Genomic DNA, 25,577 nt, shown 5'->3' with positions numbered 1-25,577 from the left:
GAAAGGTCGGCGGTTTGAATCCCTGCGGCGGGGTGCGCTCCCGCTGCTCGGTCCCAGCGCCTGCCAACCTAGCAGTTCGAAAGCACCTCCGGGTGCAAGTAGATAAATAGGGACCGCTTACCAGCGGGAAGGTAAACGGCGTTTCCGTGTGCGGCTCTGGCTCGCCAGAGCAGCGATGTCACGCTGGCCACGTGACCCGGAAGTGTCTCCGGACAGCACTGGCCCCTGGCCTCTTAAGTGAGATGGGCGCACAACCCCAGAGTCTGTCAAGACTGGCCCGTACGGGCAGGGGTACCTTTACCTTTACCTTAATTACTCTACTGTGATCATCCTCTCCTCTCTTTATTTATTCGCTCTTCCCAAACACTATATATAGTGAGAATACATGTATATTCATGACATGTCCCTAGCAGATGCTTAAGATCCTCCCTCTGTGAGAAGGTATCCAGATAGGGAGAGACCAACAGCCTTCATGAGAGAAGCGGCAAGATCTTGACTTGAAATCTCTAGAAGGGGAAAGAGTTAGTTGCTTAACATTACCAGGGCACATGAAGCCCAAGGCTTAGCTAAGTCTGCCCTTATAGCAAACAAGTTACCAGGGCAGTGAAAAAAAATCTTTAACAATTTTTTAAAATGCCACAAGGTGGCACTGTGGATAAAGTTCTACTTCTTTATCTCCTGGAAAACCGAAACTGAAAAACATGGCTGTATCTCAAGAGCTGCTTCTAAAAATGTCATCAAAACCTGGCTTAAATAATAACGTAAATGCACATATTTTGGTAAGTTTACATGCGGTGGAATATGTAATGTGTAAATAGTATGGCTGGGGATTCAAGTCTGGAATGTGATTTGACTGTCTTCTCAACTTGTTCGCTTGTTTTCTTTTTAGAAGAGCCGACAGAACCTTTATTGTATCTGCTGTCCTCACTCGCAACCAAGCTATTTATAACGTATTTGTGCATTATTGTTCTGGAAACACAGCTGATGTATTCTAAAATCCATATGACGGCAATTATTTTATTAAGCCAACAAAAATGTCACAGAATAGATGGCAAGCTTTAGAGTTCTCCAGAACTCTTAATCAGGCTAGACAGTAATAAACTTGAGTCAAAAAATGGAACATGGGAAAGAGGAGAGGCAGCCATCATTCAAAACAGATTTCAGTATGGGGTGCATGCAGGTTTCAGATTGCACATAAGACTGCTGGACTGAAGAAATATAATAATAGTAGTAGTAGTAGTAGTAGTAGTAGTAGTTCATTTATACCTTGCCCACTCTGGGCGGCTTCCAACAAAGGATCAGTCACTAAAAACTTCCCTATACAGGGCTGCCTTCAGATGTCTTCTAAACGTCAGATAGAAATACACAATGGTCCATCCCTCCTTTTAAAAAAAGGTAAAATCTACATTTGTCTCCAACCTTAGGCAAAACAAGCGGGTTCCAAAATAGCACAAATAGCATGGAAGCATTTTGGAAGTGATTGTGTGGCTCTGGTGGGAGTGAGCGCTCAATTAACAACAACAAAACAACAACAAGTCTTCTTCTGTTTGGAAAGATAACCAACAGAGAGGGTAGAAGCAATAGCCGGGACAGCTGGATAACCAAAGCCAGCTAGAAAAGGATGTGGTTAGTTGAGATCAATTTTACATATACATTTTAATTTTATTTATTATTTCACAAGATGCATATGCAGCTTAATCAACAAAACCTCCAAGCTGTTTACAGAAAATATAGAATCTTCATTTTAAAATGCCCATCAAATCAAACGTTAAAAGCATGTACAGTGGTACCTTGGTTCTCAAACGCCTTGGTACTCAAATGACTTGGAACCCATACACTGCAAACCTGGAATTGTGTGTTCCGGTTTGTGAACCTTTTTTAGAAGCCGAACATGCTCCGTTTTGAGTGTTATGCTTTCGATTTGAGTTTTACGCTGAGGTCTGTCTGTTTTTGCTATTTATTTTGCGTTTTTGTTTTTGCAGCTCTTTTTGTTTTGTTTTTGTGACTGTGTGGAACCCAGTTCAGCTACTGATTGTTTGTGTGAATGCAGTACATTGTTTATTGCTATCATTTTATGGATCAATGGTCTCGTTAGTAAAATTCATGTTAAATTGTTGTTTAAGGGGTTGTTTTTAAAAGTTTGGATTGGATTAATCCATTTTGCATTTCTTTCTATTGGAAAGCGCGCCTTGGTTTTGGAAGGCTTTGGTTTTGGAATGGACTTCTGGAACGGAGTAAGTTTGAGAACCAAGGTACCACTGTAGACATAAAGGTTAGGTAAAGGTAAAGGGACCCCTGACCATCAGGTCCAGTTGCGGACAACTCTGGGGTTGCGGTGCTCATCTCGCTTTATTGGCCGAGGGAGCCGGCATACAGCTTCAGGGTCATGTGGCCAGCAAGACTAAGCCACTTCTGGCGAACCAGAGCAGTGCATGGAAACGCTGTTTACCTTCCCGCCAGAGCGGTACCTATTTATCTACTAGCACTTTGACGTGCTTTCGAACTGCTAGGTTGGCAGGAGCAGGGACTGAGCAATGAGAGCTCACCCTGTCACGGGGATTCGAACCGTGACCTGATTGGCAAGCCCTAGGCTCTGTGGTTTAACCCACAGCGCCACCCACCCACGTCCCAGACATAAAGGTTATCAAGATATAAATAAAATCGATTTTTAAAACAAATACACAAAACAAAATTACATGTCTGAGCAGGCTTGCCTAACAAAACATTTTTAGCTGGCATCCAAAACAATACAGTGAAGGCACCTGTCCAGCACTTTATCAGAAAGGACCTCTTACAATGTAGCCTTAATCATGTTTACTCAGTAGTAAATCACTCTTAGTTCAATGGGACTCTCAGGTTAGAATGGGCACTTTGAGTGCAGTCCCAACTCCTGCTACCTACCGGGGGGATTTGTGGAGCAACAGAGCCACAGTTGCATCGACAACTCTGCCACTCATTGCAGTTATGGTGGAAGGTGGTTGGGTGGGACAAGTGGACCTGAATTGGGGTCCAATGCAGTCATGCCACAGATGTGAGACTGGTTCAGCCCTGCCCCTTCCCTGACTTTTGGGGGCTCTCCGCTGGCCCCTGTAAATGGGGGTAGTGTCAGTTGGCCTCTCAACTACCCACACAGGTTAAACCACAGAGCATAGGACTTGCCGATTAGAAGGTCGGAGGTTCGAATCCCCGTGACAGGGTAGGCTCCTGTTGTTTGGTCCCTGCTCCTGCCAACCTAGCAGTTTGAAAGCATGTCAAAGTTCAAGTAGATAAATAGGTACCACTCCAGCGGGAAGGTAAACAGCGTTTCCGTGCGCTGCTCTGGTTCGCCAGAAGCGGCTTAGTCATGTTGGCCACATGACTTGGAAGCTGTACGCCGGCTCCCTCGGCCAATAAAGCGAGATGAGCTCCGCAACCCGAGTCGGTCACGACTGGACCTAATGGTCAGGGGTCCCTTTACCAATGAAGAACTAATCCCCCCCTACCCAGCCATGTGTTGAGGGTGGTGCTTGTAGTTCTGATGGACAAAAGCAGTGATCCATTTCTATTTTAAATGCCCTTTTTATCTTTACAGCCTTTTGAAAGTTTCTGGCTTAGAAGTGTCAGAGGAAATGCCCTTCTTCCTCAAAAAACTATGTCCGAAAGAAGACTTCCAAGAAGACTTTGACAACACAAAAATACGCAAAACAACATTACTATTGTTTAGTTTCAAAAAGGAAGAAAACCTGATTTGGGAAAGATGGGGCTATGTGTACAATGATCCTGGTGGCAAGCATGCTGAAATTTTAGTTTTAGATTATATTGAAGACCAAATCGCAGAAAACATAACCAAAGAAAATTATGAACTAAACCTTTTTGTGTCATACACCCCTTGCCATGAATGCAGTGTCAGGATAAAGTCTTTTATGGAAAAAAACAGTGGAATATGCATGGAAATAAAAGCTTCGAGGCCATATTATTTTAACAGAGAAGGAGAACAAAAAGGTCTACACCTTCTGAAGAGCTCTGGGGTTTCGATTAAAATGATGAACAAATCTGATTATGAAGAATGCTTTGCTCTATTTGTAGACCCATCAGAAAACTTTACGCCATGGCCAAATCTGGATGAACAAAGCAAGGAGAATGCAGATGATCTGGACACACTTTTGAAACAGGTAAAAGGGAGCTGGAGGCATTGCAAACTTTGGCCCCGGATCATAAATGATACACAAATTTTGTTGGGTTGTAGAAGGTCAGAGGGCCTTCCAAATGCTTCTTCTAAGGGAAATCCACCAAGTGGACTTCCACTCAGTTCTAAGAATAATAAAAAACCCTTCTCAACCTTTTGGTTCTGCATTGTCCCCGATACAGTACAGTCGTAGCTTGGTTTTCGAACAGCTTAATTCTTGAACGTTTTGGCTTCCAAATGCCACAAACCTGGAAGTGACTGTTCTAGTTTGCCAACTATTTTTGGAAGCCGAACGTCCGACAGGGCTTCCGCGGCTTCTGATTGGCTACAGGAGCTTCCTGCAGCCAATCAGAAGCAGCGCTTTGGTTTCCAAACATTCTGGAAGTCGAACACACTTCCGGAACAGATTCTGTTCGACTTCCAAGGTATGACTGTACAATATTTCCTGTAGGTGCAAATCTATCATTTGCTTTGCAACACAATTGGAAGCTTACTAAATTTATTATTAGTTTGCCTTAAATTTCAACCAGGTTTATATGAAGCACACACAAACAGAAAATCTATTTCACTTTGAATGTAAATTATTATGTTATCAGTGTTAAACACTGATAAAGTACCTAGAGTTTTCTAAGAACTGGAGAGTGCCATCTATTTATAAATTAAATGCAAGCAGTTCATATAAAGTACAGGAAACATTTTGAGAGTGGCACGTTTCCTTGTATACAGTGTTGCTAAAATGATGCCGAATAAGGTTCCTGGGATTAGAGCTGGAAAGCGAGAGTTCAAATCTGCTAGTTTTACTTTCTCATTTTTCTAAATCTTATCTCAGTTCGCCCCATATGTGCATCAGCTTGCTTTTAAAGAATTAAAGTCCACACAATATCCATACATTTCCATGTGCGTTTGTTCTATTTTGCCTAATATAAGCATTTTTGCAAGCCATTTCCCCTAATATAATGCATTTTTGTACTTTATTTCTACTAATATACTCATTTGTGTGTATTCCCGCCCCCCATGTATGCATTTTTTGTTGGAGAATTGCACTGCAGATTTCAATATGTGGGAATGTTGAAGGAAATCTACATTTAGGTTTGTGTATCAGTTTGGGATGAGCAAAGTGAACCAGATTAATTTCTCCCCCACAATCTGTTTTTCATATGCATGAACAAAACCGGCCAACCCTAAACTGAATTGCATGGACAAATGTTAATATGAACCAGGTCCTACAACATGGGTTTTGCCACAGCAAATTTAATGACAGCTGGAAACAGAGCTACCACAATTACAGAAATATTATCATGTTTCAGAAAGTGAGAATTTGATAGATTGGCCTTTAAATGCAAACTGAATAGAATTTCTCTCCCATCCCTAGTCAAGGATGATGGGATTTGTAGTTCAAAACATCTGGAGGGCTTCGTGTCAGCTAGCCCGGTGCTAATCTTGGCTTATTTATGCTTTTATGTGTATACTGTATCAATCTGTTTAATGTTCAGCAACAAGTCAATTTTATACTGTAAAATTCAGTTGTACGGTTACATACAGAGGAGATTATGGACTCAAAATACAGCATAATAAATGTGTTGTAACACAGTGACACCAAATGAAACTGCAACTCAATGATATTTTGAATTGTGAGCTTTACAATGTTTTTTTGCAGAGCATTTAAAGAGTGTTTTTTAATAGCTGTGTAGATCTAGCCTATGCTAGCCATATATCTTCACGAATGCTTCAACTTAACCAGTGATCTCTTATATAGTCCTCTGCCCCAACTTGTGTTGTTGTTTTTTACCCCAGGTGCAAGAAAATGACAAAATGATTGATTCATACAGCATTTCAGGTAATGTCAACAGTATATTAAATTTAATAGAAACTCAGTGTGCTGTATCCAGTGGTGTCCTTAGAGCCGACAACAGTTCTTAGATCCAGTGATGGCTTTGCTCAGAACAATGGGGAGGGTGAGAATTTTTGCCAGTTTCCCCTCTCTCCTAGACAGCTCCTCTGACCCTCTTGAGCTCATGTTAGGGGAACATTGGGTACTGCAGGGAGTTACACTGAGAGAACATTCTACTATAGGCATGGCCAAACTTGGCCCTCCAGATGTTTTGGGACTACAACTCCCATCATCCCTAGCTCACAGGACCAGTGGTCAGGGATGATGCAAACTGTCAGTATGGAGGACACCACTGGACACTGAGGTCTGATGAAACTTAAAGAAGCAAGCCTACAGATCATTATACTTCCCAAAGTTCAAAATGTGATTGTAACAGGTTGTTTTAAAAATAATTTTAGCTCGTACAACACAACTTGGTGCCCAAGAAAATTCCAAACCAGATCTTCCTTTGGATGGTCACTGTCAATCACCAGCAATGGAAAGAAATCAGCTATCAGAACCAGAGACTCCTCAGAAATTGAACCGTTCTCCTGGAACAAGAGCAGCAGTCTCAGGAATTAAAAGGAAACTTGATTTCCCAGAAGACTAAAGATGTGGATGTAAGATTTCCCTTTCGATATTAGAACCTTTGCACCTTGTTCTAAGAAAAAAAGTTATAGGAATCTATGTTGGGCACTGCCATCATTTTCCCGGATGTACCTATAATGGATGTATGACAGACAGATGGGTTTAGATTTTCTAGTATTACAGGGCTGAGTGCTGTTTGAAGGTTGCCACTGGCAATTGCTATCACTGTTTTCTGTTGTTATTTACCATAGTTTTCCGTCTATAAGATGCCCCCATGTATAAGATGCCCCCTATTTTTAGGGACTCCAATTTAAGAAAATAGGGGGAGATAGCACAGAGTAGTAGTTGAGCTTTTTTTTCGGACGATTGCTCAGTTATTGAGCTTTTTTGGGGGTGGAATTACCAAAAATCACTCACCCACTGCTGACAATCGAACCCGCTATTGACACAGATGCAGCCAATCGCAAGCAGCCCTTCACACTGCCACCAATCACCCGCCATGTCGCCGCAGAAAATCTCCTGCTCGCGGCTGCTACCAATTGCCCAACCGCCCTCTGCACTACCCATGTATAAGACGAGGGCAAATTTTAAAGATCTTTTTTTAAAAAGAAAAAACACTAGTCTTATACACGGAAAAATATGGTATGTTGTCCAGTTTTAAATTATGATTCCTTATACATTGTTATAAGAACAGAAGAGATCTGCTGGATCAGATCAAAGGCCTATCCAAGCCCAGCCTTCCGTTCTCACAGTGGCCAATCAAATGCCTATGGGAAGACCACAAGCAAGACCTAAGCGCAACAGCACTCATGATTTCCAGCAACCAGTATGGTATTTAGAAGTACATGGCATCTATCACTGCAGACAATTCTTGTGTACTCCTTTTGTCTGCTGAATTTTCCAGAGTCAGCATCATTGGATATCCCCATGTACTAGTATCACTGCAGGGGGGATTTCTATCATCTTTCTGCACACTATGCACAATTTTATATGCCTCTAACATGCCTGTCCTCTCCAAAAATTATAACCTATTCTCATAGGGGAGGTGCTTCAGCCCTTTAATAATAATTTTGGTTACTCTCTTCTGAACCTTTTCCAGCTCTACAATTCATACAGTGGTACCTCGGGTTACATACGCTTCAGGTTACAGACTCCGCTAACCCAGAAATTGTGCTTCAGGTTAAGAACTTTGCTTCAGGATGAGAACAGAAATCGTGCTCTGGTGGCGCAGCAGCAGCAGAAGACCCCATTAGCTAAAGTGGTGCTTCGGGTTAAGAACAGTTTCAGGTTAAGTACGGACCTCCAGAACGAATTGAGTACTTAACCCGAGGTACCACTGTATATCAAATTTTAAATACATGAATAGAAAGTGATGGTTATACTTTATATTTGGCTTTGATATAGAAAAAATAGGGGTGGTTGGCTTTTGCTGCCCAATTCCCCAAGGAACTAAGTCCCCTCAGTCAGGGGTGCCCAATTTTTTTTCAAAGAGCCAACCAAATTTGTTGAGCTTTTTACCCCAGGACATATACTGCCACGGGGTCTGGATCAAATTGACTGGTGGGCCCCGAATTAGGCCCCCGAAACGGACTTTGGACATGCCTGCCCTAAGTCGATGCAGAAAAAGCAGGGCAGATCTTTATTTTTCTCTTGCAACGGAGTTTCCCCCCCCCTCCTTGCAAGGAGGCAAGAGAGACCCTGAACGAAGAAGAAACATCTCTTTTTAAGGGTTTGCATTTTGGCTTGGAGAAGCACATCCCCCCCCCCCTACAAACAGGCAGAAATTACATCACACATAAGGTGGGGTTACTGTGCCTCAGGCAGGCCAAGGCGTGATACTCCTGAGGATTTAGCAAGTTTTACATAGTTCCAGAAGGGACGCAGGTGGCGCTGTGGGTTAAAGCCTCAGCGCCTAGGACTTGCCGATCGAAAGGTCGGCGGTTCGAATCCCTGCGGCGGGGTGCGCTCCCGCTGCTCGGTCCCAGCGCCTGCCAACCTAGCAGTTCGAAAGCACCTCCAGGTGCAAGTAGATAAATAGGGACCGCTTACCAGCGGGAAGGTAAACGGCGTTTCCGTGTGCGGCTCTGGCTCGCCAGAGCAGCGATGTCACGCTGGCCACGTGACCCGGAAGTGTCTTCGGACAGCGCTGGCCCCTGGCCTCTTAAGTGAGATGGGCGCACAACCCCAGAGTCTGTCAAGACTGGCCCGTACGGGCAGGGGTACGTTTACCTTACATAGTTCCAGACACAGTTTACAAAAAACATTAACATTTGATAAGATAATCAGGTTGCCCATCAGACATCCCTCAATGCAGAACATCTGGGCAGGTAATGACAATTAATGCAAAGGAGGTTCATATATATAGGAGAGGAATCCCTCCAGGAACTTCCCCTGATTGCTATCTGCCTACCTGGTCTCAGGCAAGGGGGATTAAGAAGGCAGAGGAAATATTTAGAATCTTTAGGAGAGCCAAGATGGCTTTTGGATTGCTTCCCTGTACGACATGTGGTTTATATACTTAGGTATGTGTTTACCTTGTGCAATTATCAACATTTGTTCTATATTTAAGACCTTAGAATTCCTATAACAGCTTTATAATACCCTCATATTTTTCTTTGTATGCCTGTATTTTGATATATACTATAATTTATTAAAACTTGGGTTTGGAGGAATAAAGCAATTCTGATGGATTTCTTTGTTTTGCAGCAAGACCCAGCTCCTCACCATGTTATCTGTGCTTGTGCATTCATCATAGATTTCTCTGAATTATTTTTTATAAAATATTTATCATGAGCTTGATATTTGAAATTAACAAATGAGACCTGCAACTAATTGGTACTGTCTGGAGTGATGCCGCTCAGGAATAATGCCAACCAGCCATGCACTTTTCCATGGCTGCTGGGCATTATTCCCCTGTACTGTTTTTTTCCAGCAGTCCGTCAGTATTATATATCCACTCAGTCCTCAATTTGGTTTTTGTGGCGGGGGGAGTCCCTCCTTAGGACTTTCCCCCTAAATATATATTTGAACTTCTGCAAACCTTGGGGTTCTCTCAAGCTTGCTAACCCAAATAATATTGAAGGTACCAAAACATTTCTCCACTTCTTCTTCTTGCCAATTTTCATGAAATTATGAAGCCGGTATCATTCCATTTTGAACAAGTGTGCAAGTTTTATCTTTGACTTTCCCCCCTTTAACCTGATACCTGAGTAGCAGCTATCATGGTAGAAAAAACTTTTTTAAAAAATACTGTACAGAATACTGTACAAAGAAGCCAAAGGTAGAGTTGGAGCAGAATATCGCTAGGGCTAGTTACAAATCTCCTCACAAGGCTTTTTTTCAGCGAGAACTTGGGCAGCATTGACATTATAAGAGAACAACGGAGGCGTTCATGGCAAGTTCCGGCACCTCTTTTTCTAGAATAATAGCACTGGAGGTCTTACAGATATGTCACTCTCACTAGCAACAGCAACATGATCAAACTTTACTGCATTTCCAATCATAGGGGTTAACAGGACTGAAAAACTTGTCACCATTGTGACAAAGTGGTGATGCAACAATTACGATGATGCACCTCATGTTTAACCCTTAACAAGACAGCCATGGAATAACCTTGACTTTTGAAAACAAAATTTGAACAGAGTTTAGAACAGCTGGGAGGGGATAGGGAATTACATGGAGACAGCAACTCTAGATTCAGTGTAACTGGCTAAAGGCTGCAAGCCTACACACACACACACATACATCCCTGGGAGTAGGTTCCATTTAATTCTATGGCACTTACGCTGGAGTAGACAAGCAAAGGACAGTAATGAAAGGCTTGCTATCTTACACATGGGAACAAGTTGTTTTGATGGCTCAAAAGAAAGTAAAAACTACTTTTGCCATAGAAGTGCTCTAAGATTACTTGCACTAGGCTAGGACACAACCATACTGTCATCATATGAAATCATGTACTGTGATTTAATTGACCATGAAATGCTAAGACTGGATCACATAATTTCCATAAAACTCTCAGAACTCTATATTCAATAACGGTCTGGGACTCTACAAAGTTTTGTGGGATACCAATCTTTCTGTGTTCACCACTGTGCATTTCACAGATTATAAAAAGAAGGATATTTGTGCAATCATACCAAGTATGTTCTCTGTGGTGTATAATTTTCCTCCTACACACACAAATACCCAATTGCAGAAGGATTTTCTTCATCCGTTATATGTAGCATTCATTTGCCTTATCTTTCATGGGTGAGAAGCTGACTGCAACGACTTCCTTGGAACAAAAACCTTAAACATGCTTAACCTCACAAGAGGACTATTTGACACACATTTGGCCACATTCACTATCTGGCAAGATGGTTATGGGCAGTAAGGAAGACAGTTTTGACAGCTGTGTCATCTTTTAGAGTGAGAGCACAAGATGACATGCAGCAACCTATAATCAAAAAATCACAGTGCAGTCCTACAGATGTCTACTCAGAAGTCCCATTATGTTCAATGGGAGTTACTCCCAGGCACACAGAGGTGCCAACCAGAATAAAATATTGGAGGGCCCAGGTAAGCCCCGCCCTACATAATCAATCACAAGACACGGCACACGCACATCATGTGAATAGCAATGCCCAACGACTGGGGGATGGGAGCTGGCCCCCTCACATATTTTATTGGGGGGTCCGAGGCAACCTTGGTGCCTAGGAGCTGGCTCCTATGCAAGCATGTATGATATGTGAACCATAGTGTCGAAATGTGGAATCTTCTGCCTTCCAGACATCCCCCATCATTCCTGCCTATTGGCTATTCTAGCTGGCGCTAGAAAATCACAGGGTCCACAAATCAAGATGGTGGGAAAACATACCTATTAATCTTAATATTAATGCCATTTATATATATGATGGCCTATACAGTGGTTCCTCGGGTTAAGTACTTAATTCGTTCTGGAGGTCTGTTCTTAACCTGAAACTGTTCTTAATCTGAGGTACCACTTTAGCTAAAGGGGCCTCCCGCTGCCGCCGCACGATTTCTGTTCTCATCCTGAGGTAAAGTTCTTAACCCAAGGTACTATTTCTGGGTTAGCGGAGTATGTAACCTGAAGTGTATGTAACCTGAGGTACCACTGTAAATAGGCAAAACGGGCACTTTACCAGCGCAGGGTACCCAAAATGGGGCAAAATTCTTTCTCACCCCGTCAGGGGCTGCTTACATACCCTGCAACATTTCTCTGATGAAAATAGGAATGATAATAATTTTTACTATTTATACCCCACCCATCTGACTGGGTGGCCCCAGCCGTTCTTGGCGCCTTCCAACATATGTAAAACCGTAGTATTAGAAAACTTCAGATGTCTGCTAAAGGCTGTATAGTTACTCGTCTCCTTGGCTAGGGGAGGTCGCATAACTCGCATACATTTCTTCGATGAAAATAGGGAAAATAGGGACGTCCTACCATAATCTCCAGCATCTCTTGGATGAAATCAGGGACGTCCTAAGGAAAAGCGGGGCAAATCAGAAACCGGGACGGTTTCTGGAAAAATAGGGGCATTTGGGAGGTCTGTGCTTATAGGACACAGTATTTCCTACTCGGGGCGGTAACGAAGATCAGGAACAACACGCCGGCCTTTTCCCGCCGCCCAAGTCCCCTCACACTCTCCCGCCTTTTTCCTACTCTGTCCCCCGCCCCCCACTCCCTCCTTATTGGCCGCCCGACTGTTTTCCCGCCCAGTCAGAGAACCTCTGCCAGGGCCTCCCGCCAATGGGCGCCCAGCTCGATGAAGCAAACCGCTTCCCTCCTCCCGCCCCTCCCGCAAGGGAGGGGGAGAGAGAGGGAGACGGACTAAGGGAGGCGAGAGGGAAGTGACTTCACAATGGCGCTCTCACGCCCAATCACAAAGGCGGCTGGGCCGCGGCCCAATGGGAGCAAGGCCGCGTTTCGCCCTGCACCCAATGGGAGCGCCGCAGCAGCAGCCCGGCGTCGGCAGGAGGCGGGCGGTAGGGGGGGGCGTCTGTGTTGCCGGCAGGGGCGGGGAGAAGTTCACCAGAAGCGCGGCGGCGGTGGCGGCTCCGCCTCTCTGTGGTCGGTGCGCGGCCTGGAGACCCCGCCTCCTGCCTCCCTCCTCCCTGCCCGGCTGGCCTCTCTCTCTCTCTCAGGCAGCCATGGCGGCGGCGGCGGCGGAGCAGGAGCAGCAGCAGTTCTATCTTCTCCTAGGCAACCTGCTCAGCCCGGACAATGTCGTCCGGAAACAGGCCGAGGTGACTGGCGGCTTCGCGTTGTTTCGTACCCCCCCCCCCCGGTTCCCCGCTCTCCCTTTCCCGCCGGCTCCAGCCTCGGCCGACCGCGCTCTCCGGACCCGGCCTTGCCCTGTCAGCCTCCCAGCGCCGTGTGTGTGTGTGTGTCGGCGTGCGCGCGCGGGGCGGCCCTGGCGGGGCCCACGTGCTCCGGCCGGAATCTCCACAGACGGGGCCGGCGGCCGTTAAAGCCGTTGGCTGGGGGGGGGGGGCGTTTCGGCCACCAACCGCCCTTTCCCCCCCCCCAAAGGCCCCCCCCCCGGGCGGCACCTCCGCCTCGCACCGGCTCATACCTCTTTTCTCCTCTTTCAGCTTGGGAAATCCGGCCCCCTTGTTCCCTCTCTCTAAACATGGGCCTCCCCATCCCATCCACCCTGACCTTTTCCCCTTCCACGTCCCCTGATTTTTATTTTAATGCGCGATCCCACATTTCTAGTGCTGGTCACGATTTCTCCTCCCCCCCCCCTCTATTTTCTATTTCCTTTTCCTCGTTCTCCACCTCAAACCTGACCCTGGTCGTGGAGATAAGCGCCCGAGGCTGGAGCCACCATGGCCTCCTCGATCAAGCCCTTAGATTAATAGGATGGAACTGTTGGGAAGGGACCACGAGGATCATCCATTCCGACCCCCTGCAATGCAGGAGTCTTTTCACCCACCGAGGCGGGGAGGATTCGAACCCACAACCCTGAGATGAAGAGTCTCAATGCTTTCCTGGCTGAACTACCCCTCGGGACAAATGCAGAATGGAATAGAGCCGTAGCATTGTAGGGTTGGAAAGGGATTCCCAAGGGCCACCTAGTTCCACCCCCTGCAGTGCCCGAATCCTGCCCACAGTCGTCCCTGGGTGGAAAGGGGTTGGGGGTCGCAGTTCCCTTTTCTATAGGGACAGGCTCAGGAGGTGCAACCCTCCCATTAGATTTCCAGGGGAGGGTCAGATGAGGGATAGAGAGGTACTGTAGTTTGCTGTACCTGACTAGTTTATGGTAAGTTGGGCAACATTATATAGTAAACTAATCGGTAGACACAGTAGCTGCAAATACTGCTTATGCTGGCAGCGAAAATGACCTCAGCTTCAAGATTCCTGTGGTGATCTAAGTTTTGTCATTCGTTTGTTTACATAGGCATGCGCCATTCTGGGCTGTGTTGGAGCACCTGGGGGAGATGGGTCTGTTCTGATTGCCATCTCTTTCCAAGACACTGGGCAGGGATGGGACCCCCTTGAAGAAGAATGAGTCTTATGTCCACAGTTCAGCTAATTTGCTGTGTGGTAATCAGGGAGGGATTCTTAAAATAAGTGTCATGCGTGCTTTCCCTTCCCCCAATTTACTGTGGCCAGAGGGATGTAGATCTCTTGAAAACTTAGCAGAGCTTGTTGCGTGAACCGTGAGATAATGAACCTGTCTCTTAAGCTTTGTGTTTTCTAATCTGTGAAGTGGCTTCAGTGTTCAATAGGGTACTGAATGAAGCTTTCCCCCTTTTCTGTTGTATGTGTCTTATTATTAGAGAAAACTCTGAACTACAGGATTTCTCTGTAATTAGTAAATCAGGATAGTGCTTTATTTCCACCCACAGGAGTGCTTTACATCCTTTATTGTAAAGCCTAGTGGGGAATCTCTGTTCCATTGAAATAATACCGGCGTCTGGCTTAGCATTTTCTCTCTTTTTTTTTATATAATAATATTTATTAAATTTTTGTATAACCAATAAAAAAACATACATAATAACAAAATATTTTCCATAATCCACATTTCATTCTCAACTTTGGACTTCCTCACATCTCTTGTTCCTGCTTTCTAAGCATAGATTTTACCAGCAAATTATTAACTTAATTTAATTCATATAATATAATTTTCCAATATTTAATGTCTCAAATTTTGGGATTTAACAAACTCTTATTAAAGCTTAATCATAAAATATTACTTATCCAAAATTTATCTTTTCATCTACCAATTAAATTTAAATTTATATTCTTTATAACTAGTTTGTTGGAGTCATGTTTTTGCTAATCTTACATCTTTCTTAACATTCATACAATTTACAATATTTTTGTAGATAGTCCTTAAATTTCTTCCAGTCCTCCTCCACCAGTTCTTCTCCCAGGTCTCGGATTCTGCCAGTCATCTCCGCCTGGCTTAGCATTTTCTCATTGGATGGCTGTGCTGGGGCTTTTATCATTTACATCACTGGAGCGGTCAGTAGAGTTCAGCACATTCTTTCATTGGGAACAATAGGGTAAAAAAATCTGTTCTTAGTACCCTAATGTAAAACAGATCAGTCTGATTATTTTTCAACATTGTACATACCAACACAAGCAATTTAAATATTGTGAAGCCGCTTGGCATACATGTATGTTTTCTGAAACATAGATGAAAGAAGAGGCAAATGGTGTATTTGAGCAAAAATAAATTCTCTTGTGCTGCTCATAATGTGACCAGGTTGTAAGGACCATGTGAGAGGAAAACCTTTTGCCTCTGGACGTAGACAGTGGTGGTGTGTGGTCCCTGGAAGGTTACCCAGGATGAAATGCTGAAAAAAGTTAACCCAACCCCTGCTGGAAAGCCAACCAGTTGCAGAGAGCTCTTTAAGTGGAAGTCCACATGGGTTAGGGTCCTGAAAGTAGTCTGAATAGCAACAGCCAGTGTGTCAGGTAGGTGAAGCTGCTGGTAGACAGTGTATGGGAGCAGAAAAGGGAACTCCTGCTCTTCTTGGCACTGGGAGATGGGAGTAGGGTGCCACATTCATCACCAGGTATTTGCATATTGAAGGATGTGTCACTGTCTACCAGCACAAAAAGTGTAAGGAAAGGAAATCACTCTCAGCCCTCTGTCAGAGTGCAATGGCATTTTTTCACGGCGAGTCACCTCACCAGCCACTGCTGAGTATGAATGAGAATGATGTCACCAAATTAGAAGAGAGGATTGAGATCACTAGTTTTTGGAGTAGGTTTGCATACGGAAATAGGCAGTCCTTAGTCTTGATTTCTTTTACTTCTCCACTGTGCTTACTTTGGAGAGTTAGCAGGATCTAGGCTGAGGAGTTCCATTTTTCTTTGAAAATGTCCACAATGCTACATTGAACCTTTTTTGTGTTTGTTTTCTGGAATCTATGCAAGAGAGATGTCTGTCAACTTGAAGCTCTTTGCATTTTGAATATGCAGTGTAAATACACACAACTTGCGTAGCAGTCGCACTGGGGGGAGGGGGCAGGGCGGGTTGTGCCTAAAGTTGAAACCATGCATAGTCAGAACAGCCCTGGAACCACCCCTGCATGACCATCGCTACCTTTTTTTTTTAAAGCCAGTGTGAGAAGTGGGCTTTGTCCGCTTTCCTTACTTGGCTCTGGGAGGGTCTTGCATGGGCTCTGGGAAGTTCCAGCGAGATCCAGAGCCCATCTGAGACCTTCCCTGAGGCCGGTAAACAAGCCTGAGAGCTTAAAAGCTCTTTCCACACCAAAAGAACTTAAGCTTTCCACTTTGTGTGCATTTAATTAATGCTATGTCTGTTGACCTGCCATCAAGTTTGTAAAACTGCAATAATGCAAATTGCAAGTCAACTGTATACTTAAATACCTGAAGCAAAGAATATTGGGAATTGTTCATTCCAGCCAGTTCCACAAAATCCTATTTCTCAGTCATTCTAACGGAAAGTGCTGACTGTCTCACAGGGCAAATCAAAGTAAAGTAACTAGCGCTATTTGGCAGAACAGAGTTAAGAACACAGCAAGCACTAATCTCTTTAGAGATGTTGATAGATATGTTAGTCTTACTTTCTAAAGGAAATGATAAAGTTAATTTTCAAGGTTTTAGTTTAGAATTATACCTTTGTTCAATAGAACTGGTGGATCAAACTTATTCAAATTGAAAGTTAATCTCAACATAGGTGCTTCTGTGATATGCTTTCTAGTAAATTTAAAAATTGAACTTATTGGAGCATATTTGAGGGTCAAACTAATGCCTCATGGTTTTTGTTTTTAATGATTCTCTTTTCTTTTGTAGGAAACATATGAGAACATACCAGGCCAATCTAAAATTACATTCCTTCTACAAGCTGTCAGAAATACTACGGTTGCTGAAGAGGTATTTTCTAAGAAGTAGTCCCTACAAAACATTTATAGTAGCATAATTGAAGCATTGTTTCATGTTGTGGTAAAATAAATTAGCATTGTATTTAATGTTATCAGCTGTAATAGGCACCTGAAAAGAAATATATTGCTATCAATGTCAGTAAGTTAAAGAAGAATTGTTGGAAATTTGTCTCAGTAGCAAACACTACTGCAGTAATGCTAAACCACAGTTCAGTTTTATGGGAAGAAGCAAGCATGGTCATACAGTTCCTTCCTGTCTTTGCACCATAGATTGGAAGCTTCAGTTCCTGTTTTAGTGGCAAACCATTGGTTTTTTCAATGGTTTGATAGACACATTGGCTTGGATCCTAAATTCCCTTCTGTACACGAGTTAAGGCATTCTCCTTTTCCCTTTGACTCCTGGTGCCGTCTGAAATTCTGTTTTCTGAAAGCAGCCTATCTAATATGCACCTCTGGGCTCATAATGTCTTGGAATCTACTCCTTATTGCATTGCTCCTTAACATATTTGCTGCCCAAACCTATTATTGCTTGTGCATTAGGTTTTAATTTCACTTATTGACTTAACAACTGTTGCATTTGCAATCAGTAAGTCATGGCAGCTGAAAATGCTATGCGTATAAGATGCACGTGTGTTGCTATACTATGCAAAATTAAGACCAAATATATCAATATTGCAATAAATCACAGTGAGTATTCTGGCATGTACACTGGTGGAACCATCACATCTGACATACATCAAGAAATCTGTACAATGCCTGTGTTGCCTGACACTGCCATAGATGTTCCCACACAACACAAATGGAAGTGGTTCAGTCTTCCACACATTCTATTTCTGTTGTCCTTAGCATACTTGTCCACTACAATGTGGCTGCTCATTTGGTAGGATTGCATGTTCGCTGTCTCCCTATTCCCTACAGAAGGGCTGTAGCTCAATAGTAGAACATCAGCTTTGCATTTAGACGTTCCCATGTTCAATCCCCAACATCTCCAGGTCGGGCTGTGAATATCCTGCCTGAAACCCTGGAGGGGACCTGCTAAGCTAGATGAAGCACTGGTCTGACTTTATATAAGGCAAATTGCTGTGGTCCTTTGTCAGTCATCACAGTATTTCAAGTAGAACATGCCACCAGTGTTGATTCAAATGCCTTGTACTAATTAACTGTCAATATCTGAGCTGAAATAACTGATAATTCATATTACTGTGGTTAGTGTATACCCATTGACCCCCTTCTGAGGAACTTATTCTGGAATTTTTCTGGTTTGCAGTTATAACTTGCTTGAAAGAATGAATACTTAAGTATTCAAAGTAACATTTGAATTAATATTTTTCAATAGAGTCTTTAATATATGCCTAATCTGTACACAATTCACTTTATTCTTTCATGTTAACACAAAGTTAACTGTTCACAAATGATGTTTCCGTATAAATGTTAATATATGGTAGAAAACATTTGATTTAATTTGCTGAAACTATTTACTAAATGCCTCTTAAGTTCTTCTAACATAGTCAGTCACCTAGTTTAGTTCTTATACCAACTGTGGCATGAAATAGTTGAGTAAAAAATAGCTATGTGACTAAAGATGCCAAAAATAGGTGTGGCAGAGTCAGCACATTGGCTGAACTTCTAGGTGTTTTGTTTATGCTTTGTAGGAAAACAACAGCAAAGAACAGAAATGGAATATATTGTGTTGAAATTAATTCTCCCTCATACAATGTATATCTGTTTTAATAGGCTAGACAAATGGCTGCTGTGCTTCTCCGAAGACTTTTGTCAGCTTCTTTTGAGGAAGTTTATCCAACGTTACCCCCTGAAGTTCAAACTGCTATCAAAAGTGAATTGCTGTTGATTATTCAGCTCGAAACACAATCCAGTATGAGGAGAAAAATATGTGATATTGTAGCTGAGCTGGCCAGAAATCTAATAGGTATATTATATTATTATTATTATTATTATTATTATTATTATTAATTTGTATTTCTGTGATGCTGGCTGTGTCTGAAAACATTTAAAGGCAATGTAAACTTAAATGAAAAATAAAGTAACTCAAACAGGCACTAATAATAATTTTAAAGGGTGAACAGCTAGCAGAATCATCATAGGCTAGAAACATGACCATGTTTGACCAGACAGCAGCATCCTTTCATAAACGTTTTCCTAAATAGAAATGTCACTTTCTAGAAAAAATCAAGTGAAGGAAGTAGGCAAGTGGGTTATTCTAGAGTGTGGGTGCAATTACAGAGACGGCCTGTTTAGCATCTTCTCTAATCTTCCACTGTGCCTGAGCTTTCCCATCTCTCCTCCAAGTGCTGTGGGGCTTTAGAAAATACTCCTGGCAACCATGCACGAATATAATGTCCTCACAGTTCACAGCCTATAAGGAAATGCTATGCAATTTTGGCAGTTTTTCCCTTGAAGAGAATGAAACAATTTATTACTTTTTGGTTAACTATTGTGGTTTCAAAAATTCCTGTCTTTATGTTTGTATTCTATCTCTTTTAGATGAGGATGGCAATAACCAATGGCCCGAAGGGCTGAAGTTTTTGTTTGACTCTGTCAGCTCTCAAAATGTGGGACTACGTGAAGCTGCACTGCACATCTTCTGGTATACTATTATTTGCAGACAAGTGCATGGTCATGAAAGATTGTCAGGTTGTTTAACATTTCTGTTAGGAACCACATCTTCAAACATAACTTTCTGACTGGGTTGCAAGGTTCCTAGAAGCAATTGGATAATGGTGGGTAATCATCCGCAGGGAAGTTATTGAGTGTATACTGGTGCATGTTCCAATTCACTTGGGGCAACAGTGAGACTTAACTGGCCTTACCATTGCTCTGTGTGAGCTGAGTATGAACTTTAGATCTTGCATCAGAGCTCTGACTTAACTCAGAAGAACTTTGTGGCAGACAGTTTGATGTGTGATGCTCAGCATAAAGTTTTTAAGGCCTCAGGGATGCTTAAATGCACATTTGTATTGTCCCTTTAGGAACTTTCCTGGTATTTTTGGAAATCAACAGCAGCATTATTTGGATGTCATCAAACGGATGTTGGTGCAATGTATGCAAGATCAGGAGAATCCCACGGTAATTCAAAACTCATTTCCTCTTTCGTTTGAAAAACGTTGTTAGTCTTGGAATGTTTTCTACTCTAAAAAAGCAAATGCCCGAAATGAAAACATGCCGCCTTTGTTGAACTGTTGAAATCATTGCAGAAGGATAGACTACCTGGTTGGGATAAACTTGGAAGCATTGTTTTACAGTAGTTTTTGTTCTCCTTGGGATTGTGGTTCTGGCATTTTCTTGTAGTTGTCTTGGTTGTTGGCCTGTGGAGCCCTTTGGGGTCCCATCTTGTGTATCATGCTTACATGGAACCATTGGATGTGGACACCTGAGTTTTTGGGGAATCACAGTGTGCTGATGATGCCCAGCTCTGTCTCTCCTTTGCATCTAAATTCAAGGATTGTGTTCAAAGTCTGAATTAGTGTCCAACACTGGTAATGGGTGAGATGAGAGAGAACAAATGGAAGCTTAATTTCAGCAAAACAGACGTGTTCCTGATCAAATTAGAGAGATTTTGCCTGCTTTTGATAGAGATGCACTTATCTTTAAAAGTTGGATTTGTGACTTGGATATTTTTCCCAACTCAGCCCTGAACCTGAATGTTCAGGTTTTTGCAATGGCCAAGAATTATTTTGCACAGCTAATGCTTGTGTGCCAACTTCAGCAAAGTATCAGATCTGGCCAAGGTGATACATGCTTAGGTTTCATCTTAATTATATCTTATGGTAAAGGTAAAGGTACCCCTGCCCGTACGGGCCAGTCTTGACAGACTCTGGGGTTGTGCGCCCATCTCACTTAAGAGGCCAGGGGCCAGCGCTGTCCGGAGACACTTCCGGGTCACGTGGCCAGCGTGACATCGTTGCTCTGGCGAGCCAGAGCCGCACACGGAAACGCCGTTTACCTTCCCGCTGGTAAGCGGTCCCTATTTATCTACTTGCACCCGGAGGTGCTTTCGAACTGCTAGGTTGGCAGGCGCTGGGACCGAGCAGCGGGAGCGCACCCCGCCGCAGGGATTCGAACCGCCGACCTTTCGATCGGCAAGTCCTAGGCGCTGAGGCTTTAACCCACAGCGCCACCTGCGTCCCTTATATCTTATAGTACTGCAACATTAGTTTTATGTGCCTGCCTTTGGAGAGCATTAGGAAACTGGTTCAGAATGCTGTAGCCAGACTGACTTGGGACACTTATAAGGAGCATGTGACTCCTATCTTCATAACACCTTCATTGGCTACCATTGTTTCTGCCCACAATTCAGAGTACTGGTTGTGACCTACAAACCCTTACACAACTAGAGACCAAACTAACTTAATCACCATATTTTCCTATATGAGATGTTTCTGAGAGACCCTTCTTTTTATCCTGCCAACATCTGAAGCCTGTTTGGCAAGAACTAAAGAGAGAACCTTTCTAACTAGCTAATCTTAGTCTCTGAGGGACCTGTTCAGCCCCTTCACCTTACACCACAGGCAAGTACATTTTTATTCAGGCAGGCCTATGACCTAATAAGCTGGTGTATTATAACCACTAAATAAGTTGTATTTGTCCAATATAATTGGACTTAACTGCATCATCTCAACCTGATATAAGAAGAAGGAAGCTCAGGATGAGCATATCCTTTCTTCTGAGGATGTTTTCTAGTTTATTGCTTTAGGAGGACACAGTGTCTTGCTTTTTGAGCATAAAGTTTTAGTACTGATACTATGTATTGGATCTCTGTATGCATACCTGTGGCATGAACAAATAAATATCTTGTGAGGAGGGAGTGGGTGTGAGTACAAAAGTTATGAGTACTTTTGACGTACAAGTATGAATTTAAAAGTTTGAGGAACGCCATATGTTACTGATGTTGATATTTTATATTCCTTCTAGATCAGGACACTGTCAGCTAGGGCTGCGGCTGCATTTGTTCTTGCTAATGAGCAAAATCTTCCTCTTCTAAAACATTTTGCAGACTTACTTCCAGGGATCCTGCAGGTAAAAACTCATCCATCAAGTTGACCAAAGTATGTTACCTCCTATAGGCTTGTATTTTAAGAGTGTTGCCGTTTCCATGTCAATAATACATGAATTCTAGTGTGAGCATCAAGTACACTAGGTGTCAGTAGCAAAAGTTTAAATACAAGGCATAGCCTAATAAATAATACACTGTAAATGCCTAAAATACAGATTACATGCTTCCTGAATTTGAGCTTTACCGGAATGTGTGCAAGGGCAGCTACTGTATCCACTGTGAAGACTACTTCACAGCATAGAGCCATTGAAGTGGTGTACTCAATAAAAACATTATTCACAAGAGGCGGGAGGTGAGAGAGCTAAGGAGCACCCTGTAGGCTTTTAGTCTCCTAATCATAGTTAAGAGATCAGGTGGTGTTGCATCTTCACCAGGCAGGAGATTGAGAGGGAAAAGAGCAATGTGAGCAAATAAAATATGTCTTAGTAGATGAAATTATTTGAAATAACTCGGTGAGACAAGATACATTTTCCACCTTTTGAGCTCTCCAGTATGTCCTCTAGTCTTTGGTTCTGTGTTTTGGTTGCAGTATCTTGAAGCACTGAATAGTGTCTTCCTAACACAGTGCTTGGGTTTAAATGTGAATTACAGGTGAAAAGGGTATTAACTGAATTCTCTTTTAGGCGGTAAATGACTCCTGTTACCAAAATGATGATTCGGTACTGAAGTCCCTTGTAGAGATTGCAGATACGGTTCCAAAGTATCTACGGCCACACTTAGAACCTACATTGCAACTAAGTTTGAAGGTAAGTTGACTGTCCCATCCCAATTCATGTTTTGGTTGATTAGATAGGTGGCCTGATTTTTAGTACTATACTTAAATATCTTTCTTTTTCAGTTGTGTGCAGATACTAATCTCAGCAACATGCAACGCCAACTGGCTCTTGAAGTAATAGTTACATTATCTGAGACCGCAGCTGCTATGCTTAGAAGGCATATCAATATTGTTGCACAAGCTAGTAAGTAAATTTATTGTCTTTTATTATATTTTTTCTCAGTTAGAATTAAAACAGTTAATGTGGCATAGGTTTGTAGATTAGGTAAAAGACACATACCCTGGTCTTACACAGTAGTCACAGAGCTGTTTTTTAGAAGCCAAAATCCTACTGATCTACTCTAGTCCGTTCCCCAAACAACCAGAAGGACGGTGTTTTGCCTTTTTTATAAGACTCTGTCAAGTATGCAGCCCTGACTGTTGAATCTAAAATGGGGCCAGCATGAAGCAAAAATAAAACACTCATTAACTTTATTAATATGGGCACCACATGCTTATTAAGAAGGTATTCTCAGTGCTGCCTGTGAGCTGTTTTTTGTGACCCAAGAGTGGCTTAATAGGTTGTTCTTGATTTTGTTTTTATTATGTGTTTTGTATTTTTGTATTGTGGTTTTATGTTGTGAATTTCCCTGAGATCTGCTGGTATAGGGTGGTATACAAATTTAAATATTAATACTACTAATAATAACATATTAAGCTAGTGTATATTGAGTCAGTTGAACGGTCCATCTAGCCCACTTCCTACCTTGCAACCATTTTTAGGTAGAAATGCCAGGGATTTGGCTTGTCGCCTTCTGCACGCAAAGCATGCGATATAATAATCCTTCCCTGTGGGGCCATTGCACAGATATAATTCGGAACTGGTGCCTCACAATCCAAAATTACTCTATTGGTACACGTTGTGGCAGAGTGAAATATGGACAAGTGCCACATTGCTTCATGAATTCTACTGGGATGTGAGGTGGTTGTTCATGAGCAGTCAGATCTCTGTTAAACCTTTTTCTGTAGATTGAGCAATGTTAATTTCCTTAGTTCCTCAGATGTTAACAATGATGGTTGACCTAGAAGAAGATGAAGACTGGGCAAATTCTGATGAGTTAGAAGACGATGACTTTGACAGGTAAACGAGTTGTTTTTAAAAAAGGAAAAAAATCATATGGTTTGCCATTCTCAAGGGCTCCCTTTCATTGCAAGCTTTTCTTTGGTACCTACTGTGATGTTAACATTTGAGAGTGCTGGAGGTGAAATAGTTAAACAAGTTACCCAATCAGAACCAGGGGGGTGGAGTCAGAGGGACTATAAAACCAACTCTGGGAGGGGCGAAAGAGGAGTTCCTTGGGAGTTGGGTGGTTGGTTGGAGTGGGAGTGAATTGGGATAGAGTCTGGAGGTAGCTTGAGTTAGTGTAGCGAAATAAGCTGAGTCAGGAACAGTTAGGAGCTCGGAAGACAAGTAAATCTCTGAGAGGGGGTTTAGTGAGTGAGAGCAGGTAGCAGAAGTTATAGGTCTGGATAGGCACCCTATGATTGTAATTGACCAATACCGTTTATGAAACCACACGCTTGTTAAACTGCAATAAATAAACAGAAGTTTATGTTTCAGTTCAAACCTGACTGGACTCAGTATTGTCCCAGGTAGGGCCTGGGTGGTGGCAGCGAGAAATAAAGTGGTGGCACAGGGATCAATAGACGTCTGGGGACCCTGTGTGATCGCCACACCTACTGCTGGCTTGCATGCCATTACCTGTGTATGCAACATCCCCACGTTGAGCTGCCAGGTTTTAAATGTCACCTTCATGCAAAGGTGTTCAAATGGGAGCTAACGTGATACATAATTAGCCCTTAGGTTGATGCAGGTTAGAAAATAAAGGTGCTTAACTTTTCTCACCTTAAAAACCCCAGATTTTTGCAAAAGAGAATCCTTTCTTACAAAACACACTTTGCTGAGAACAAGTACTGAGGAAGAACTCTCCTACCTGTCTGTAGAGAAGATCTCATATCCTGTAGGGGCCGTAGTGGAGGGGGGAACAAAGGCCCCAGTTGTACATGCTGTTCTTAAATCCAAGGCAATGTTGATTACATCTTATAACAGCAATCTGTCTGTCTTACTAAATGCTTCTATAAAAATCATTTGTTATGTGATTTCTAGAAGCAAGCATGGTCCTTCTCAATCATTCCTTTTATTGAAATCAGAGTTTTCAGAAGCATAGAATTTAGTTGTAAAGGGATAACTCTCAAAATACAATAAGGGAGATCGGTGTGTTGATGCATATCAGTAATTTGTTTCATGTTTCCGATTTGTACATCAGCTTTTTATTTAAGTGATTTATTCGCATTTATTGATATAGCCATTAAAGTATAGTTTACAACGTGCCAGGAGCGCTCTGCTATATTTAGAACATATCTTTTGCTTTCTTGGCAACTACTTAGTAAATTATGTGTATGCCAGAAACCAAAAATAAATGGCATATTTACTAGAGCAGTTTGTTCACATGCTGGAGTGTACTCAAGCTTACTTAAAGACTGTAACTGTAAATTTATGTTGAGATTTCAGCCATTTAGAATTTGTATAGGAGCAGGAAACTAAATAAAAGATACTTCGTAGGACTGGTTACTTCATGAATACAACAGTCTTTGCAAACAGTAAGACATGGACTGTGTTTGATCTCCTATTAAAGGGCTCAACGTTTGTTTAAGTATCATGTGTAACAAAAAGAAGGGCAGAAAAATAATGCACTAACAATAT

General features: G+C 42.6%; 2 protein-coding genes and 1 long non-coding RNA gene across 4 annotated transcripts in view; 2 read left to right on the top strand and 1 right to left on the bottom strand.

Annotated features, from left to right (window-relative positions):
* The first annotated feature begins 606 nt into the window (after window positions 1–606).
* LOC307214269 (single-stranded DNA cytosine deaminase-like) lies at window positions 607–7,277 on the top strand. Of its 2 annotated transcripts, none has more exons than XM_079973071.1 (4): window positions 607–761; window positions 3,572–4,151; window positions 5,960–6,002; window positions 6,455–7,271. In XM_079973071.1, exons 2-4 carry the CDS (start codon window positions 3,609–3,611, stop codon window positions 6,643–6,645), a joined length of 777 nt encoding a protein of 258 aa, XP_079829197.1. In that variant the 5' UTR covers window positions 607–761; window positions 3,572–3,608; the 3' UTR covers window positions 6,646–7,271. The 2 variants fall into 2 exon arrangements, with proteins under 2 accessions (XP_079829197.1, XP_079829198.1); XM_079973072.1 differs by lacking the exon at window positions 607–761 and adding an exon at window positions 1,731–2,252 and having other exon boundaries at window positions 6,455–7,277.
* A 5,481-nt stretch (window positions 7,278–12,758) lies between these two features.
* The window catches only part of IPO5 (importin 5), a 35,784-nt gene continuing 22,965 nt past the window's right edge, over window positions 12,759–25,577 (top strand). The window contains exons 1-9 of the mRNA XM_079973146.1: window positions 12,759–12,869; window positions 16,900–16,980; window positions 18,723–18,915; window positions 19,491–19,593; window positions 19,976–20,072; window positions 21,918–22,022; window positions 22,683–22,805; window positions 22,898–23,018; window positions 23,867–23,954. Of these exons, the coding sequence (XP_079829272.1) occupies window positions 12,774–12,869; window positions 16,900–16,980; window positions 18,723–18,915; window positions 19,491–19,593; window positions 19,976–20,072; window positions 21,918–22,022; window positions 22,683–22,805; window positions 22,898–23,018; window positions 23,867–23,954 (1,007 nt within the window). The 5' untranslated portion in view covers window positions 12,759–12,773. The remainder of the gene's footprint in view (window positions 12,870–16,899; window positions 16,981–18,722; window positions 18,916–19,490; window positions 19,594–19,975; window positions 20,073–21,917; window positions 22,023–22,682; window positions 22,806–22,897; window positions 23,019–23,866; window positions 23,955–25,577) is intronic.
* Window positions 14,282–16,538, bottom strand: LOC307214424. The gene is made up of 2 exons (XR_013838070.1): window positions 15,033–16,538; window positions 14,282–14,545 (listed from the first exon to the last, which is right to left on the bottom strand). It is a non-coding gene; the product is annotated as an uncharacterized lncRNA (long non-coding RNA).

The sequence above is a fragment of the Podarcis cretensis genome (assembly GCF_951804945.1).
Source record: "Podarcis cretensis genome assembly, chromosome: 4".
In the NCBI taxonomy this organism is placed as follows: Eukaryota; Metazoa; Chordata; class Lepidosauria; order Squamata; family Lacertidae; genus Podarcis; species Podarcis cretensis.
This window is presented reverse-complemented; position numbering and strand designations above follow the sequence as displayed.